The 21,712-nt window shown below is 36.7% G+C and overlaps 1 protein-coding gene across 3 annotated transcripts in view; it reads right to left on the bottom strand.

Annotated features, from left to right (window-relative positions):
- Positions 1-21,712, bottom strand: part of LOC139127220 (centrosomal protein of 70 kDa-like) — a 95,642-nt gene that overhangs the window by 71,121 nt on the left and 2,809 nt on the right. The window contains exons 3-7 of one of the 3 annotated variants that reach the window (XM_070693130.1): positions 21,326-21,402; positions 17,962-18,315; positions 11,918-12,017; positions 11,275-11,398; positions 8,781-8,877 (exon numbers count right to left, since the gene is read on the bottom strand). In XM_070693130.1, coding sequence (XP_070549231.1) covers positions 8,781-8,877; positions 11,275-11,398; positions 11,918-12,017; positions 17,962-18,012 — 372 coding nt within the window. In that variant the 5' untranslated portion in view covers positions 18,013-18,315; positions 21,326-21,402. Of the gene's footprint in view, positions 1-8,780; positions 8,878-11,274; positions 11,399-11,917; positions 12,018-17,961; positions 18,768-21,325; positions 21,403-21,712 lie in introns of those variants that run through there. The other 2 variants (XM_070693127.1, XM_070693131.1) reach the window with 2 other exon arrangements.

Raw genomic sequence — 21,712 nt, 5'->3', positions numbered from 1 at the left:
AAAATGAAAAAAAGTCAAAAGATACAAATAATGTCCCTTTAAGTTAAGTGTCTCCGCTGCCCAATCACCAAATCGCCAATGCAAAAAAAGTAGCATTTGATAAAGATTTTGGCAAAAAAATACCCAAACTTGCGGTTCGAAACTTGCACTCTGACGTCATAACCTTGTCTGTGTGCACACTGTCCTATATACAACTTGAGACGTAATATTCATCTCCATGCATCATTCAAAGGCCTTGTGCATACGGAGATCTTATGTGTAACACAAACAGTAACAAGTAAAATTGTAACTTATTTGCTCACAAACAAAAAGTAGCACATGACTAGTTGACTAAAATGTTGCAAAGTTTAGGCAGGACTATGCACAATGTCCCTGTGGAATACTTGGTGCAGTGACAGCCATGATGTCATCAACAGTGAAGGAATATAGTGACCTCCATGGTGAAACAAAGCAAGAGCGGCAAAAATTGATTTTTGACTTTGGCTGCTCCCCTAAAACGGGGGGAGAAACCACTCAAACCGCACGTTCCAAGCGCAGGTAAAGCTATGAAATGGATAAAGATTATGATCCGAGTAGGAAAGTTGACAGTGAATTTGTGAGGTAAGGTATCGACATATTCAAAAACATACACATGGCTTTTTTGGAATGTAGTCAGATCAATTAAGACACTCATGAACAGCCAAATTGTTTGTAATGTATTGCTTGCTATCACCAATAAAACATCTTCACTGACATTAGAAACTTGTGTGAATTGGCTTCCTTATTATATGCATGATAATTTTCAGTGTATTCCGAAGTGACATCGTCGATGGACTTTCAGATTATGCACATGCTCGCCCAGCTGAGTCGGTGTACTTCTACATTCACATCGAGTAAATACGCAACTCTTGTCGCGATCTTGGAGCATTTAAATTTATCATGAGTGAAACAAAGTTGTTTCTTGATATCAAAAGGTTATATATTGGTATGTTATAATTTTGTTAATGTAATAGACGTGCCAGCGGCTAACTGACTACGCATGCGCTTATTCATAATATACTATGCGAGTTACCGGAAGTGTACCCTTCTTTCTCATGATGGGCGCCGCCATGTTTTTTTTTGAGTGCTCGTAAATAAACAAATACGAAACAAATTACTATGATATAACATGCCTTTTATAAAATATACCTCTTTTATTAGCCAGTAAATGTTATTATACACTTTGTCGCTGATACAAAGTATCGTGATATAGATAAACGGAGAAAACTGTCGTGCATATGAACGGGGGCATACGCAAAGAATGCTGGGATTGAATTATAGAAGAGCGCCCCCTGTGTCAATAATTAGATTCAAAAATTGCAAGTTTTTAGACGGAACGCTATAGTTTTTAGCTTGCAAGTGGGCAGTGCAGTTACCATTGCAATGATAATTATTGCATAATACGTCCCTTGTTTAACGCCATAGGCTGTTATCATTGTAAAAATTGCCAATTTTTGTCCAAAATTTTTACACGCTACAGAAAATCTATACCTGCCCTGCTGCGGTTTGACGTCGTGTAAGTACGTGAACTGCTTTCATTAGAGGGAAACTGGGCATAGTTGTCATATAAACGTTTATGAAGTAACAATTACAGTTTATCATGAATCAATACAAATAACATTGCCAATCTTAACCCCTGGCGCGACACCAAGGGCTCAGCCCTATATAATATAATAGACGTGAACATTTTGGTTTATGATCTGTGATCCCCGCAATCATAGCATGATTCTAGCTGGCTTTGAATACCCACTGACATCTTTGTCAATGACCCTTAAACATGAGCACCATTGATACGTTGTATTAGCATCATTTATTAAATTCAAGCGTAAATCAAATGTAAGCGTTTGAAAAAGAAATCAACCATATTCAACTTCAAAATAGAAAGTCTAGAAAGCTCTGATGGATAACTGATTTGTTTCCGAATATGCCGAACAAGGTTTCTTGCCAAGGTCTATAGCGATATACAGTATAGCACTGATTGCGATTTCAGGTTTGTTACTAAACATAGCTGAACACACGCAACTTTTGACAGTATTGCTTGAAATTCAGTCAAATTATAATGTTGTATTCATGGCTGTTGTTGGCACTTGTAATCTGAACCATAAATTAGTGTGACTCTTAGGATTCATAGTAGCACTAGCAGGGCTTATTTCCATCATACTTGCGGAAAATGCAGGAAAAATATTTATTTTTGCATATTAATGAAAGAGATATGACATAATTTGTGACCAATGGTATCACCTTGGAGGTGGCAAACTGAATACTAGTATCTTATTTTATGGAATAATTTTCTATGTATTAGACTAGCCAAATTTGCTACAAGATTTTTGAACCCAGCGAAAACACTGATTAAAGTTATCATGCAATCACCATTCTGAAGAGGGTCTTCACAGTTTCCAAACATTTTTTGTATTGTTTGCTATCGGCATTGCCGTCTTGTAAGACTGGTTGATTTCATCATAATCATTACACAAGGTATACATGGGACCACAATATAAAAGCCATGATGTACTTTATACAATTATTAGATCTTGGATTTCACATTATGTTGATGAACTTTGAAACATGTATATCAGAACAAAGATACATAACAAATTTGAAATTGTTGAGTTCAAGTGGCCATTTTCAATGAAAGAATATGACTGTGAATGGACTTGTCTGTCCATGACTTATTGATACATTACCTTCTAATTGTAATTATATCCTCTTCATTGAGCTCATCTGACGCAGCATTCTTCTACAAATAAAAAGAGTAAGGAAATAACACAATATTTATGTCACATTGCTCAGATACCAGCCATAGTAATTATTAGCAAAAATGTGTACTCTCTCAACAATGTAAAGTAAGTGAGGTTTTGAATTCACTTTTGTTTTCCGGATGGTGTTAATTTGCATCATCTACCACTGAGTTGTCTTAATAACTTCTGTATGTGAAGATCAATGAAAACAAATGCATCTTTCTGTTTTAAGACTTCAGATTATAAACTTGTGTTAAACGGCATAATATTTCTAACTTTTCATTTTCATTTTCATCATTGTACACCAAGGAATATTGGGTAAAAATGTTAGTTCATGTGAAAAAAAGAATTTCAATGAAACAGAAATAAACTTACTATTGCAAGTTGACCAGGTGTTTTTTACACTTATGGTACAGTCACTATTTAAAAGACTCTGGACTGGTGTGGAGTTGTATAACTGGATTAACCTGGGTCCACACTGTCTGCAAACAAAGCATTCAAGTTTGCCTTAAGTACATTTTGTAATAGATCAAAACATCTAACATTTACCTACTACTTATTTAGTATGTAATTATTCCAAAGAAAAAATAGCGTCAATGACACTGTAGCTCCATCCTTGACTATTTAGTGTTTGTTCTCTGGTCAGATATTTGAACATGTGTGAAAGGGATAAAGTGCATGAAGTGAAAATACTTAAATGAAATGTACTGGAGACAGTGAAATATGTTTAATGTAATTATTCAGAATATAAAATGGAAAAAATACAGAATTAGATATATCGAATACTGTGATACAACCATTAACTCAACAAGTCATTTACAATGACACAGTCCCCACTTGTAATAGGAGTATTAGGGACGATTCAGAATTTACTTCCAGGGGGAGGGTGGAGGATTTTCTATTTTCTCGGTGATTTTTTTCCATGGCCCCCCTAGTAAATTATAGAAAAAATCTATGGCCCCCCCTCATCTTTCCTGTTTTTTTCCATGGCCCCCCCTAATATATACATGCATGCTTATACGGTACATTATAGACATATCTAGTCTAACAAGTTGCAGGAACTGTAGGGCCTAGTGGACATTAATCGATGATATAACAAATCATTTCAGGGTTATGTGACTATAAAAGAATGATTTGCAGGGACTGCAAGTGGCACACTTTTGGAAAGGGTAGCAATAAACATATCTGGTTGTAAATTTCTGAAGAAAAGTTAATTACTAAATATGAATACTTTTTTCGTTATGTCTCACTGATACATATGATGCACACAAAGACAAGCAAAGATGTCAGTTAGAAATGGTGAACAGAAAATCAGAGGAGCAGATAATTGGCAAAGTGATATATATCTTGAAGTTTAATGGTACATCTCATTTGCAGATATCCAGATATTTCTGGAAAGTGAGATGTACATGTACATGCACACGTTCAGCATACATTTTCATTTGATGACTCACGGTGAAAGTTTTAAACATTAGGAATTAAAATTGGTGAAAGCCAACTTGTTTTTAATTTTCTCTTTTTTTCTAATTTGGTTGTCATAAAACCAAGTTGCTGCCACTGAAAGCAACAATGCTGAGGAATATTTTAGAACATTTCTTGAACAAAACACCTTATCCAAAACATGAATTCACATGTTATTCTGCTCATTCCATTCACAATCCAATGTTCATATTAAAATGCAGATAACCCTGTGTAAGTCAAAATTCACATTTTGTCAGCAGTATTTTTCAAAATTGACAGAGCATTCATATTTCAAATTTTTTTAACAAACTTTAATTTTAAAATAGTCATGATGCGCATGTTTTCAGATGACACGAAACAATACATGTTAATTTGTTTTTTTTGCCTTTTCTGCCAGCCGCCACTGTGAAATCTTTGATTATACATATCAGAATGAATGGGACACAAAAGTATTAGCATCAATACACAATGTGTAAGCCTAGCCACATTTCTCCTAGCCTCATACACACTGAGATCACTTCTTGGACTACAGCAAATTTCTTGTGTACACAATATTTCAACAATCCGACACCATAGCATTGGTGCAGTGCCACATGATCTTCTGGATGCACATACAGGATTATTGGAAATCAACCCTTTTGTAAATTTTTCACCATATATTTTTGACAGTAATACATAATATTTTTATTTTCAACATTAAAACCTATTCGTTGAAAAGCACCTTGAAGATGAGACGGCCATAAATTTATTTTCAAAAAAGTTTATAGTAGATGTAAGCACTGTAAAAAGTTATGTAGAACATTTAAAAAATTTAGAAAGGGTAAAATTGATGAGAATGAAACATAGAAAAAAGGAGCAGAAAAGAAGAGTAGCAGTAGCAGTAGTTTACTCAAAGGATGAAGTGGGTGTATATTTGGGGTAAAAACCTCAATTTTTGTATTTATGATAAAAATTAATTTAAGTCGAAAACTAGACAGTATTTTCTGAAATGTAATATTTCACTTGAAAGGATAGTATTCATGTAGAAAAAAACAACTCTTTTACTTGGCATTATATTACCATGCCCTGCCCGTCGCATTTTGATTGGTCGAACTGAACCATGTGACTGACCACAAATACACAGTAATTGTTTGTTTACATGCTTGTGAATACGAATAATAAGATTAATAACTCAAAGTATCGTAACTTTACAGCTCAAACATAAATCATAATCGATCACAATATAATGGAGCACTTGCAGGTCAAGCTGAGATACTTTTTTTCTGAAAACATCTCCGCATTTGCCAATTTTTTGCAGCGCGTGTGACAGTGCGTCGCGTACTGCTCAGTTTCTGGGGCCCAGTTGTCGTTCGCTCCTGAAATTTTCGGAAATTTTGACGGTTTTCTTGGGTTCGCTGATAATATAATGGAAATAACAGACTCCGCTCTGACCATTAACGTTTATTTGTGGGCGCAGGCTCGAGGAAAGCCAAATTAACGGGCTCGGCAAGCCTCGCCCGTTAATTTTTGGCTTTCCTCTCGCCCTTGCCCACAAATAAACGTTAATGGTCAGCGCGTCGCCCGTTATTTCTATATTATCCATCTTCACTTTAAAATTGTAGGGGTTTAAAGACTGACACTCTAATAATTGATTAAAATCATGATCAGCAAAATTAAATGCCTCTTATTCAAAATGCCTCTTATTAAAAATGTAAGAGCTTTATTGCCAAACAAAACCAATTGATAGTTGTTGTGTTATATAGCATTTAAAAAACATAATGTGAAATTTTGAGAAAGTTTGACCCAGCCGGAGTGGAGTTAAATTCGTTTGAAATTTTGAAATTGGGAGGCAAAAGAAGCCAAGAAATCAGGTGATTTGCATACATTTGCATAAATTAACACTTCTTTATCATGCAGCATTTCAACTGCTTTACAAGCTACAAGGTAAACCCAACCTTAAAAAGACATTTGCTGTAATTTTTAGCATTTGTTCAATGTTCATCTCTGTGTATCAGCATTTGTTTGTTATTCTATCACTACATAGAACACCCAATGCTGTATTTAGCAACATACCAGTGTGAACATAAATGACCATTGTTATTGTTGATAAATGAATTCTAGTCTGGACTTGATCTGAGATCTCTTTTCAACAAAAACAACCCTGACTGTTCACTGTATGGTTTGTATTGACACGCTAAATACTGGACATTTCATAACGCTTCAGGGAGGAGAACAAGATACTGCTATAGATGCATAAAACAAACCACTGTGAATATTACCGAATTTGGCAGCTAAAGGAGTTTAACTAAACACGTTGAGTTTATCTGTCACCCAGGTAGCGTCTATGGTTCTCTTTTGTAGAGATCAGAAATTCTAGGCAAATATTGAATTGATGTTTTTTTTTCCTTGGCCCCCCCTACAAGATTGTGGTATTTTTGTCTGCCCCCCCCCCCCTAAATTTTCTTGGGAAAAATGGGTGGCCCCCCCTTAAAATCCTCCTACCCCCCTGGAAGTAAATTCTGAATCGTCCCCTGTGGAATTTTCAAAAATGTAAGAGAGTGAAAATCTTTATTACTTAAGATCAGAATGGTAAAAATTTGAGTCTGAATATCTGTCCCCGAAGGCGCATTCTACCTTATAGGATTATCAATTTGAATGAACTGACAATAAACTCAATCAGACAATAAACTCAATGAGATTCAAAGCTCTCTCATAAGCCTAGCAAATGTAACTTCTAACTATATATTTTCTTATATATATTTTCTTCTTAATAGCATTTAGTATTACAGCGTGTTCAAGTCACTAGTATTTGGTTTGCTGACACAACCAATGTGTGTGTGCAAGATGAATTGTTATCAATGAAAATTTAAATCAATTCTGGACAGATATTTAAATCTCAGCTGCAATGTTACACACAGATGTACGGTACAAACTTTGCAAGCTGAATACTGAGTATTTACACTGAGTAAGTCAAGTGAAAAATGTTTTCAAATCATCAAGATTTACTGACAGTTGTCAGTGTTTGAAGCTTTCCTTTGAAGACCAAACAGATGATCACAATAACACAAGTATGAATGTATACCTTTGATCTGATGTGCTGTGTGGTCTTGACGAACGATGGCGGTATTTTTGAAAAACTTCTGTCTGACGTTCAATTCTTGCTTCTTCCTGAATACCAAAGTACATGTATTTCAAGTATTGGTAATTCAATTTTAATTCATATACAAGTACCGCACAGTTTACTTTAGATATGTGTAACATGCAATGATTTCTCTGCAATCCAGTCTACTCATGATGAAAAATGAATATTTGAAATAAATGTCGTTGGTGAGAAGGTCATCATCACTGCAGAAGATTCAGACAAAAAGGTCTGCTCTGACAAGATTTTCAAAAGCTTTACATAAAGCTTGTTCTACAGTGCCAGTAGACAAACACAAAGCATTATTTTACCATATTGCATAATCCAATTTTGCAGGGTATGAATACTTATTCCATTTATATGAGTATTACTAGTAAAAAACCTGCATAACAGCTGTACTACAACACAAATATTGTAAACATTTTCTTTTGAATGGGTGGTGGCTGTCTGGCAGTGTAATAAAATAAATTACTATTTGGTACAAAAAAGTGAGAATTCTAAATTAACTGGTCGTAGGGAGCCCAACTTACAGATTCAACAAGCATTCTCAGTTTTTTCTTAAGTCTGTTAATTTCATCTTCCTGTTTGCTACATTTCTCTTCAAGATGTCGACATCGTCTGTCTGTGGTTTCCCTTGACAACCGTAACATCTCTGTTGTGTTGTCATGTTGACGAAGTCTCGTCAAATGAGCATCTTCTATTTCCTGCGATTCAAAGTGGAATTGAATGTCAAAATCATAAATACTGCAATGTTCACATGAATCATAACTCATCTATGGGTCACTTTATGTCCTTCCGTAAGTTCAAATTGGAAGTTTTCAAGTAGCATTGTCATTTGGTAATTTAAAACACCTCATTTGAAAACTTACCCCTTTTCCTGCAAAGTTCATATCAGGTCAAGATGGTTAAAATTAATGAAACACAACATATTCCATATGGTGTATTTTAACATAATACTGTACATTTGAAGGCGGATGAAAACATAAATACTGTAAACTTGATTTTATTGGACTAATGATGCCATAACAGACCAAGCAAAGTGGGTGAAAATACGTCATGTTTTGGCTCAATACCGCTTTTTACTGACTTGGCTGATGGGGGAAGTGATACTGTCTGGCAGGAAAAAGGTTAAACATTTCATATAATGCTACACATTTCAATAACACTTTTACTCATCATAGACTCTCACAAGTTGGTACACCATAATTAGACAAAACAGAACTTGATTTCATGATGTTATCCCTTCTCTTCATTATTTCCCTCAACTCCCATATATTTATCTTTTATTCTAGTTCTCCATCCATCTTGGCTTTCTATCCTATTGTCACCCTTAATCTTTGTCACCCAAAAGACACTGTTCATTTCTTCAAGATCTGCTTGAAGAGCGCCCTCTATGACAAAATTGAACATTTCTTTTTATAAAGGAAACCATAAGATACCAGTACCTGCATTTTATCTTTGGCATTGTCTAACAGAATTTCCAAGTCTCTTTTTTCCTCTTCAATCCGCCTGGCATTGCTTTGACATTTATCAATGTCATTCCTGGAGAAAAATAAATCACACACACACACTTGTCTTTCAGATTTCAGATTCCAGAGAAAAAGTGTCTTTGTGGTTCGGGTTGATACAGTGTACGCAAAGATGTTGATTAGCAGTATGTGTGAGAATGCTGCATCTCAATTAGCAGTCAGTCAAGGGACAAATTATTCTCAAAGGTTTCATCAAAACAGAAATACATGACTTTTGTGTCCAAACAGCGCCCTCACAGATTCCTCTTTATGTATGCCAGTTTTAAACAATCCTGGTTTATTAAGTTATCGTTCTGGTAAAAGCATGATTTGCATTTACTCAATATTTAGCTTCTCTTACTCTGTACATTTTGACAGCTACCGTGATCTGTTTAGAGCACGAGTATGCAGATTTACAGCTTGAATTCTTCTATCAAAGGTCACAATGATGGGGACACACTGGTAATCTCTGTGATTGGTATTACCATATTACTGAATGAACGTTTTGACCATTGTGCTTAGCACAAAGCAAATTTCCTGAACTCTGCAAGTCAATTAGAATACTGGAAATATGTTATGTCATGAAATTCATATGCATTCTGTGTTCGCGCTGCCCATTCGCCACGTTCGCAAATGCGAATTGAAATCAGCAGTGGCGAAGAAAAATCGATCCTAATTCGCCACAGTGGCGAAAGTGATTTTTGTTGAAAAAAATTCCGCAAAATAAGCAAAAACCTGGGTTTTTTAGTCTTTTGTTGATCTGCGCTTCTCTCTCGGCGATTCGCGAAAAAACTATATCTACTTCCGTATTGTTCTCTCCGACGTACGCAATTGCAATCGAGCCAAGTCTCGCGAGAGAATTGACGTCAATTTGTATAGTGTACAGCATGCACATAAATGACTATCGCGTATCGCGAGAATTGAAAATGCAGGCAGACGCAATCGAGCCCTAGTCTCGCGTTAAATTTGACGTCACTTTGTCTAGTGTACAGCAAGCAAAGCGAACACTCGCGAGAATTAAAAGTAGCTACAGCAGACATACGCATTTTAATCGTGGTCACAACGTTCGGCGTTGAAATTTATTTGCATCGTGGTCTAGACGTTCCGGTCTTATTTTAATGGTGGTCGATTTGCATCGCGGTCCTCATGGTCCCGTATTGATGTTCATTAAAATCGCCATCCCAACGACGCATTCCGTGTTGTTGTCGATTTGCATCGCGGTCTCGACGTTCCGTGTTGTTGTTCATTAGAGAGGTTATAATCTAATTACGTGTACGTCTGAAGGCACACAGTGGCGTACGCGTATCCATGCTCAGTTGTGATTTTTTTGGTTGATTTTGCAGTATTGTTTTTTCAGAAACATACGAAATTCGTCTAAGTTTTAAGAAACAATTAATTTCTCTACGCGAGGACTATTCAAGCTCGTTGTATCCTCGCATTAAATTTACCGATTTTCTGTAATACAGTTATTTATGTGGTTTACGGAAATCTTTGTGACAGCTTCAGGTAAAAAGTTGAATTAGACGACAACATTTCATTTATGTCAGGAAATCATAGCACGTGTACGTCTTGTGCAGGCTAGGTGAACTCTGCGGAATTTTCTGATATCAAGTATGTTTGCTAGTTTCCAATGATTTCCTGTCTAAATTCCCGCAAATCACCAAGAAAATCTAAAAATTACTACACGTATAGAAGTGTCGTTTGATGACGTTCCGAACGTCTGTGCCACATGTACGCAACGTCTTGTATGACGTGACAAAGACGCTACGTGTACTGATGGAACGTAATTACGTGTAACCAAACTTCTATTTTAATCGCAGTCCGAACGTTTAGTGTTGCTGTCATGCTGTTGATTTCCATCGCGGTCCCAACCTTCCGTGTTGCAGTTCATTTTAATCGTGGTCTCAACGTTGCGTGCTGCTGTCGATTTGCATCGCAGTCCAGAATCAAGCAATTTCCAGTGTTAAAATGAAGACAATTGGATACAAGGTTGATGTGTTGATAGTTTATTCATGTGCATGCAACCGACATTGGAGATTGAAGCATTATAGAAAGCTTTGTTTTCGTAAAAATGTGTGGCTAATAAAATTTGTCTGTGGCTAATAAAAATTTGAAACTATTCGCCACAGTGGCTAACAGCTTTCAAAACCCAGCGCTAACACAGGCATTCGAATACTGTGCATCAAATACAGAGCCCTGTCTCTCGGTAACCATAAAACCTTGTATGTATCACTGACATGACATATTTGGTTACATCATGGCAGTGCACTCCATACATCATGGCAGTGCACTCCATACAGCATGGCAGTGCACTCCATACAGCATGGCAGTGCACTCCATACAGCATGGCAGTGCACTCCATACAGCATGGCAGTGCACTCCATACAGCATGGCAGTGCACTCCATACAGCCTTTGTTTATTTGTACTTACTTGATTTGATTATTAGAAACTATCAAATCTTGGATGATTTCCTGACGTCTGTCGCTGTCATGCACCAAACTGATCAAGTTTTCACGGACAATCCTTGCCATGCTTGACTCCAGGACAACAACATCTGGAACAATCACAGTATGAATTCTTTGGTGTCAAACGTAAATCTAGTTACATGTTTCAGATTCATAAATCCTGATTTTCAATCAGTATTTCGGAGTGAGCTTACATCTGACAGTATTCTTTGCTAAAACACATAATCCTGTCGTGAAAAAAATTGAAATATAGAACTTACAGCAAAATGAAACATAGGCTAAGGACACTTGTGACAATCATATTGCTCCTTTATCTCTATTGATTTAATTGATTGATTGATTTAATTGATTTGATTAGATTTTGACTGATTGATTGATTACTTGTGTGTGTGAGAGAGAGAGAGAGAGAGAGAGAGAGAGAGAGAGAGAGAGAGAGAGAGAGAGACAGAGAGAGAGAGAGAAATGAAGGGGAGAGAGATATGGTAGGTTTCCAGATTGAAAAGTACAAAATCTTGGATTTCATCTATGACAGTTACTGTTGAAAGTTTCAATAATGATCTCACATCATACCAGTATGGTGCATACTGATACCAAATAGAATTTCTTACCTCCAATGTCAGTGATCTGTGATGGATGACACATCTCAACCGTTGGAAGTCCATGTTGACGTAACAGTTTGTTAGCTTCCTTCCACTCCTCTGTATCGAACTACAATCAATCAGAAAACAACATCATGCATGAATTCAAATAAATTCATAGAATCCAAAAACACTTTGACAGGGTAAATTTACCATCTAGGGCAGGAAGTGGAGTGATTCTGAAATTTGGCTCACATAGAGTATATTTCTACTCTGATAGCATGTGAAAACATGTATACAAGGATCACGAACCTGTCTCTATGCTGTGTAATCAAATGAATCAAATACCGATACTTTTTCAGGGTTTTCTCTCGACTGCGCGATTGCGCAAATTGCGCATTCCGAGTCATTGTCTACCCTGAAAAAGTCACTGACTGGGCGGAAATCGCGCACACAACACACAAGCAAAGACGTCCACATATACTGACATATGAGGGTGGACCAAAGGGCATAGTACAGCGAACTGTGTGTATCAATGATGGAAGTTGGGAAAATTCGAGCTTTAGCATTGTGTAAGCACGTGTATAACAATGCAACACCATCGTTTGATCGGCGCATTGGGATCGGTGCATATTTTCATGGATTTAAGCCCCCCGAATTCGGACCGAATCGTGCCCGAGGGAACACATTGTCAAATCCTGAGTCGGGGAAACTTGTAGGTGACAATTAGACAGAAGATAGACAGCAGCCGAGCACATCAAAAGCTCACAAACGTCATCATGTCGAGTTTATGCATATGTGCTGCATACGACAAAGAGGACATACATGTAACTCAATATCAAAAGTGACTCCCCCTAAAATATCAAGTCTACCCCCTAATTTTGATAAATGGGGCAGACAGTGCCCCTTTAAATGAACATGCAGAGAAAACACTGCATGTTTATGCATGGAATTCAGTCATGTGGAAAAGTTAAGCAATAAAGGTGGAATTTGATGTTAAAATTGCCAGTGGCTATTTTACAGTGTGTTGAGGCATGTGACTCCAAATGTCTGCAGTGCAGTCCTGTATTTATGGTACATACACTGCATCTGGAAATAAATGATGCCAATTTCTTTGTTGTTATGGATCTTTAGAAAAGTGCATGGAAAATATTCAATGCCTGATCTAGGTTATGGTAGTGTAGCAGTGTTCATGTCCAATGCAAGTGTTATCATTGTAGTGTACGTGGCAGACAGAATAAGACATTTCCAAATGATATCTGGTAATGATGTGTACAGTGCATATCATTTAGTACATATATGTTATCTGGCATAGTCCTTGTCTCATTGTGTTGATGATCAATGTCATTTGTGGTTATATTGAACTCTTTCCCTGTCAATATAGTTCATCAGTCACTGTTAGGGGCCGTGGATGATTAAAACACGCGCATGGTAAACGCAACTTCTGTGTTTAGGGGGAGGGGGTTTGGCTGTATTTTGATTACCGTGCGTAAAAATTGCACTACAAGTTTTCCTATCGCAACATCTCACTACACGTTTTTTTGTATCACAAAATATTGCGCTATATTGTTTGGCGTGTACCAGGCCAGTACGGCACCAGCCGCTACACCAGCATTCTTTTGACATACATGTGAATCAGTGCACGTGTAAAATATTGTAATAATCATTTTGGATACACTGTTTCATTCATTCTATTGGTTGCGTCATTGTTGAGTTGGCACTGAACAGAGATTGATTTTGGAGGGGGTATGCTGGCACATACAGAATGAGGCTTGGTTGGATTTTCGCACTTCCAAACTTTCGTTTAGGGGAGGGGAGGGGGGTTGAGGACAAACACACTTAGTTTCATTTACTGTGCGCATTTAATTATTCACGGCCCCTTAGTCAAGTTGGTTAAAACCAGTTAGGCATAATAAGTCCTGTAATTACACAAGACTTGACCATACCTAACTGGTTTCAATTAACTTTACATGATGGTGACATATGAACTAGGCAGTATATGCGTGACAGACCTCTATTGAAATGAGTTTCACTGATTTGTCTGACAAAGACATTTACCTGTATGTGGTGAATTTTACTAACTTAACCTGACATGGTTTAATACACAGTCACTTGTGGTTACATACATAGTGAATGCCCTTGTAAGCATTACAAAGATTGCTCACAGGGCCTTTGCTAGGTATTGAACCACAAGCCACTGTGTGTAACTTATATATACTGTAACTTAGGTCTAGATATGGCTGCCTACATGAACTCTCTATATGGAATACAAATTCATATTATATTTATCTTGCTTAGATTTTCAAATGGATGAGTGCTGGCCAAATTCACAGGAAACACACTGTACCTGTCTAAAAGAAGTGTAACATGTCAAGTTTATTGGTTCAAAAAGTTCTTGGCATGGGAGGCTATATTGCATGAAAGTCTATGGCGTCTTAAGGGTTAAACCTGTGACAGTACATGTGTGAGGAAAAGGAGTCACAAACCACATACTGGCATATTCTGACAACAGTCACCCATGGAATGTAAGCTTTCAGACTTCAATGAATGTAGAAATGATGGTGTTTAAACTGTGTACTGTAGTAGAGTTTACAACCATTTCATACTGTTGATGATTTATTCAATCAAACAGATCAGACTTGTGCAATACAATTGAGACAGCAAAATTATTAAAGAAACTTTCAATTACATTTCAATTCAAAAATGATTAATCTTTTTGCTCCAAAGGAATTACACACCACAGCAAACAGTTGAAAATTGCTAATTGTCGATGAAACTGAATTAATGTGTGGTTTCTAACTACTAAATCACAGGTACATGCAAATGTATTATTATCTTCTGTGAATTCCATCTATTCTAAGTTGATAAATGGATTTTTTAATGCTCATCAACAATCTGAACATTGATTTAAATTTCATGAAACATCAAAATGACTTATGTGTCGTTTGGTGACTAGCACAAAAGTAATATTTCACCAAATTCAACCCTGAAGAGAAAGGATAAACAGAGTTTTTTGTTTACTTTTCTCACTTTCTGTCATTTTAAGAATTCAAAATATTTTTTGGCTTTCTATTCTTGACAATCCTTGTTGAAAAATAAGACTACTACGGCAATAAATGAACTGATTAGATGTACATATGCTGAACTATATAGATCAGTGTGATGTGTAAGGCATGTAGAGACATGAGTCTTGTCAAAGCACAGCTGTGTCATAAAATGTAGAATTCTATGTCATAAAATGACAGTGACAAAACACAGGACTTGGTGAAATGTGTCTGGACTTGAACTTCAAATCACAAACTCTCTCTGATCAATCTTTGCACAAATTTCTGACAAACAAGGTGTATGTTCTTGACACTGTCTTTGTGTTTGTATATACATGTAGCTATGCAATCTCTGAGCCAATACACATAATGTGCTGTTCATGTCATGGACTAGATCCTGACTGCAGACAATTCAATGTGTGTATGTTTTTAACGCCAGTATACACTAATGTGTGTATGTTTTCAATGCCAGTATACACTAATGTGTGTATGTTTTCAATGCCAGTATACACTAATGTGTGTATATTTTACAATATCTTACCTGCTGATGAGAGATTTTCAGAAATTCACATGGCGACTTAGAGTTAGTGTGTTAGGGGGGACATACTACATGTCAATGTATGAGAATACATTGAAGTGATGATGAAAATGACTGTTAGAACAATCCATCATATCGCAATGGTGGGAATAGGAACCAAATTATACCAATCTGCCACCAATTATACTATTTAGTTGTAATTTTTGACTGTCAGATTTCCACAATACCTTTGAGGTGTCATCACAGCAAATCACAAATCAGGCCATATACCGGTACATACCGGTACACATGTGCTGTATTAACCCTTTGCACCCTGACCCCCTGGTACTCTATGACATCATAGGACATTTCTGTCCGAGCCGGGTTTAAAGGGTTAAAACTAACAAGAAATACTTGCCAAAGTACAGGTACTCACAGCCAGGAATCTTGTTTCACAGGAATGTGTATTGGCCCCACCACATTTTGTCACAAGAAAAATACTTATGCTCAAGATTCTATCATGCGTACTTGATCAAAATGAAACACATCTTAAATGCTACAATAATCATGTGTATACAGTTGCTATGCAACATGATTAAAACTGCTTTTTTCGGTGTTGGAAATTTTATTTCCACAGCTCACAAATTGGCGATGGTTTGCAGCATGAGTAGACTGTAGCATAGAGAAAACTATCCTGCCATGAATACGGACTGTGAATGCAACAGAAATAGAACACTCACCCTCTCCTTGAAAAAGAAACAGCCCGTACTTGTGGTAAAATTTTACCACTGGAAATAAAAAAACCCAACATTTTGATCTCTGTTTCTTGGGCTTCAACAGTGCCTCTACTTCGGAATAGTTGCTCTTATGTTTAAAAAAGGACACTGCAGTACTCAGATGTCATGGTTTTGTACAATGGATATACTTATCATATCCCAATTTTCCCTTTGCTATTACTCCAAATTAAATTTAATGTACCGCTGGCTGTCAACTTTCATGGTATATTTGCAAATTGGACACGAGAATTTGACTTGCCACTGTAAGCTTGTTCATGAGACACAACCCTCGGCTGGTTCTTTTTAACTATAAGTTGTCTACCTAAAGGGTCTTCATGCATGACATCATTTGATGAGATGACCTGAACTTGACCTTTCAGAAATGCTCAGTTTTCCACTATTTCCACTGTTGGTGATCGTTTCCTTTGAAATGAAGATTTTTCTGATCAACAGAGTAGTTACAGACTAAATTTTGATTCTTGCAAAACAGATAAACTTTTGACAGACTCAAGGACAAAGGTGGACTAGACTCACAGAGCCAACACAGAGTCTCAGAGTACTGTACTGAACTGCAACAACTTTTGTTATAACACAAGAGGACTTGTAACTTTGTAGAAAGGAGGGTAAACTGTTGATCATTTCAACTTCTTATCTATGCAACCTCAAAGCCATGGTGGAAATCAGTTGCAAAAATTTACCACCAGCTGGCAGTATTGGTGGCAGATTGATACAATAAAATTGTAATCACCATCATTGCTATGGATTATTTCAAACACTGCTCTTTCTTGACACAAAGTATTGACAAAGACTTGTAGACATGAAATAAGGCTATTTTGCAGAAAAAGAAAGAGACTTGGACCAGCAGTGAAGTAAACCACATTTCAGTGGGCTGAGAAAAGTATTTTGTGAGCAAATTAACTCAAGGAGAAACACTTTACATTAAATAGCTTCTTCCTACAGACTTTTTGTATCATAATAGGTGTTATATTTACCATATCTGTGGTGTGAAAATTGGAATTGGCAGTGTCACTCTCAGTATTAGCCCACCTGTAGAATATTTGAATTTTCGATGGAGTTCATACAAAATAATTTAACAGAACTTCAACTCTACAGGTTAATATCAATCAAAGTCATGTTTCTTTTTTTTCAGAAAAAAAATATTCATGATATTTTGACAGAGAGAATAAAAGTCTAATGAAATATGTAAACCCTCGGATTAATATGGTGTTTGATAGCTCTGAATTCTCAGAGACATGGATTTGCTGACACCGTTTTACCAACATGTACATGTAGCCATGGAACACACAAATGTGATAACGTTGTACATTGTACCAGTACTGCGGTCCATTTACACACATACCGGTACTCCATATAGATAAGTACAGACCAGAAATATAACTGTGTTCAAATGCTTTGTATGGCATTCTACTATACACTGTGAATACAACGGTGCAAATAATGACATAATTTAGATAGGAACACTACACACAAACACATATTACGACAGCACTGCCATATTGGCATGACTATAACAATATTTTAAGTCCAAAACAAACACACCCCAGTGAAACTTTCAAATTATAAACTGACATTCTATTGATAGAGTGAATTACATGTCAGTGGGAGAATTTTAATCACTTGACAAACACACGCTAAAACACACATCATTGACAAGACACAACTTGACTGAAATGCAGGACACTAATGAACTTTATAACTGAATCAAAACTTGCCTACCTCATATTTTTCTTTTGTCCACACGAAGACGTATGAATTTCTGCTTGCCATGGTAACTTATTAGTCAACACCAAGCTATTCTAGTCTGGTAAGTAATCTTTGACTTCTCTGATCTGTCAATCACAGCTAATCTCAAAGTCACTTCTTAGAAATGTAATTCACCTAATCTCCTTTCACTAACACATTCACTTTACAACTTTCCTCTAATTCCACATTGGCTGAATGGTCTGCAGTTAGCTATCTTTAGCTGACTACCGGTATAGCTCTTCCTTGCTGGTCTTAATTGTCGTATGCTAACACTGGCAAAGTTGAAATTCTCCTCCAAGCACTGCTGTCCTAATGGCTGTACCAGACCTGTACTTGAATGAAACACTTGACAGTCTATCATGCCACTACAGTACCAATACATCCACAGTTGTGGCTATCCAAAGTTACTGCCAACACTTGAAAAACAAAATTTGTCTTCAAGGGTTTTCTTGGACAGACTTGAGATCTGTTTACCATGACATAGTATCGGTGTAGGTATTTCCTTAAATATTTATCAACAGTTCGACGGTTATACTAAACACCCTTCAGCGTAAAGTGTATATCCATCTGTGAAACTTGAAAGTAAACTGCCTTCTCTACTCTCCATAAACACAAATACACCAGTCACTTGGCACAAACAGAGCTAGAAACTTTGACAGGAGTACTGGTGCTTGAGTTGTTGAACCGTGGTGCTAGAAGTATTCCGTGGTGTTTTGTCCGACAGCATTCAATTCAAACTGACCGCCAAGCTATTCAATCAACCAATACACTAACTCTATTCACAGCCATTCAACAACAACGACATGTCAACAAAAGACTTCATGTAACATGCAAATTGTCTTTTATGACTGCCTCTTTGTCAAAGTGCCAAGTTCTTTTGTTTGAAGAACAGGAACATTCTGTGGTTGCACAATCAGTATTCCATTGCCTTATAAATAGCCTTCCCTAGTTCCAATCTATTCTTTCCAAATACCCAACATGGAATATTGCTAACTTTCTTCATCATTGTAAGTAAATGCTCCAGCAATGTTGTTATGGTTACCTGACCATTCTCAAAACAAATACCAAATCAACATCAACAATGCTACCACATCCAGGGTGTACAGTATTATCCATGAGTTTATCTGCATAACAATGGTTATTTACATAGTCTTTATTGTCATCAAATGAACTGTATACTGGCTCCAGACATAGGAAAGGTCTACCTAATCCAGTGCATAGCCCCATGGATCAAACTAGACACAGTAGATGGGAAAGACTGTCAAAGTTGCCTTGTTACTTGACTTTGATTTCGGCTGGAGAAGTAACACCAAAATTTGAAGCAATGAACCAATGCACAGATGAACTGTGCAAAAAGATTCATATAAACTAACAGATTCACTGAAAGCTTGATAATAACGCTTTTATCTGGAGAAGTAACACCAAAATTTGAAGCAATGAACCAATGCACAGATGAACTGTGCAAAAAGATTCATATAAACTAACAGATTCACTGAAAGCTTGATAATAACGCTTTTATCTCAAGCAGCATACCCACAGAAATATTGTTTACACGACTTTGTGAAATATTAAAACTCATTATTTAAATAATTGCCAGGGGCATTTCTTTCCTGAAATTTCCATTAACAGAAATCTGCATTCACAAATTGGACAGCATCATGAAAGCAAAATTATGTGTATATTATTTTGTACCATTTAATTACAACAAGTCATCGTAGATGACACAGTCCCCACTTGTTAATGGGTACTTTGATTACAGGTCCTCAGAGAGTCCTCTTCATGAATTTGGTCTGTGATGTCCTTTTACTAAGTTTGAATAAAATCGGTGAATAAAATCGGTTGAGACGTGCCCTAGTTTTGGCTAAGGACATGAAAAAATTGTAACAAAATGGCTGCCATGCAGCCATATTGGATCATATCATGAAGCAAATTGACTTACATATGTATGACATAGGTTAATGTCCTTGTACCAACTTTGAATAAAATCGGTTGAGATATGCCCGAGTTATGGCTCTGTACATGAAAAAATCATAACAAAATGGCCACACGGCAGCCATATTGGATCGTATCACAAACCAAATTGACGTGCATAACTATGACATTGGTCAATGTCCTTGTACCAACTTTGAATAAAATCGGTTGAAACATGTCTGAGTTATGGCTCTGTACATGAAAAAATCATAACAAAATGGCCGCCTGGCGGCCATATTGGATCGTATCACAAAACAGATTAACGTGCATATGTATTACATAGGTCAATGTCCTTGTACCAACTTTGAATAAAATCAGTTGAGATATGCCTGAGTTATGGCTCTGTACATGAAAAAATCGTAATAAAATGGCCGCCTGGCGGCCATATTGGATCGTATCACAAAACAAATCGACGTGCACATGTATGACATAGGTCAATGTCCTTGTACCAACTTTGAATAAAATCAGTTGAGATATGCCTGAGTTATGGCTCTGTACATGAAAAAATCGTAATAAAATGGCCGCCTGGCGGCCATATTGGATCGTATCACAAAACAAATCGACGTGCATATGTATGACATAGGTCAATGTCCTTGTACCAAATTTGAATAAAATCGGTTTAGATATGCCTGAGTAATGGCTCTGTACATGAAAAAATCGTAATAAAATGGCCGCCTGGCGGCCATATTGGATCGTATCAAAAAACAAATCGACGTGCATATGTATGACATATGAAGTAATCTATGTACCAAGTTTGAATGAAATCGCTCGAGGCGTATCTGAGATATCTGCGTGAACGGACGGACGGACGCACAGACGGACGCACGCACGCACGCACGCACGGACATGACCAAACCTATAAGTCCCCCCGGACGGTGTCCGTGGGGACTAAAAACATTAAAAAGTCATACAAGTATGATTAAAAAGATCTATTAAAGATACTATGACCACAGAACAAAAACCCTTATACACTGCTATCCTGGTTATCCACAGACTGTTGTGTATCTACTTCTCCCTCAAAATATTGAGATAGAAAAAAACTAATCAACACATGTTTATGTGGCAGATGTGGAAACCATCCAGTCATAATCTACTGCACTGTACAAAGTAATGTGAAAATTTCCTATCATGATAAAAATACTTCAACTTGCTAAAATGAAAATTTTGAGATTTTTATTCTCCATAGCTTTGCACAACAGAGAGCAAACAATTCACACATCAATGCATATTCTATTGTGACATGTATTCTTTTGTACAATAATTAGAATAGATTACTCCAAGATGAGGTGTGTTCCACCCCTAAAAACACCCTTATCATATATCACTTGATAATTACTAGTGATAAGATACAGACAAAGCACCTTACCTGTGTCATTTGGTTGATGAGTATGTCAGCTTGGATTCCAATCTCTGTACTTCTAGCTGTTTCTATATTATCATCATCTGAAAAAAAATTATGAGTAAAATGTTAAAAAATAACCATGTCAATGTGATTGTGCTACTAGTATGTTGCAAATTTGAATAACAATGCATTTCTCACAAATAAATTATTACCATATTTAATCATAACTTTAAAATTTTACATAATTCCACCAGACTTGCCCTCATGCTGAATGTAGACATTCCCTGCAGTATGTCTACATTTGGCAGTGATGTAGATAGTTGTGAATAATTTCATAATCTCATTATTTTTTGTGATATTCGAGCAGTAGAAGATGAGTTCCATTTTTGTCTGGTCTGCCCGCTTTACAAT

Source organism: Ptychodera flava, unplaced genomic scaffold, assembly GCF_041260155.1.
Source record: "Ptychodera flava strain L36383 unplaced genomic scaffold, AS_Pfla_20210202 Scaffold_29__1_contigs__length_4469600_pilon, whole genome shotgun sequence".
Lineage (NCBI taxonomy): Eukaryota > Metazoa > Hemichordata > Enteropneusta > Ptychoderidae > Ptychodera > Ptychodera flava.
The sequence above is the reverse complement of the archived record's forward strand: the minus strand, read 5'-3'. Positions and strand labels throughout refer to the sequence as shown.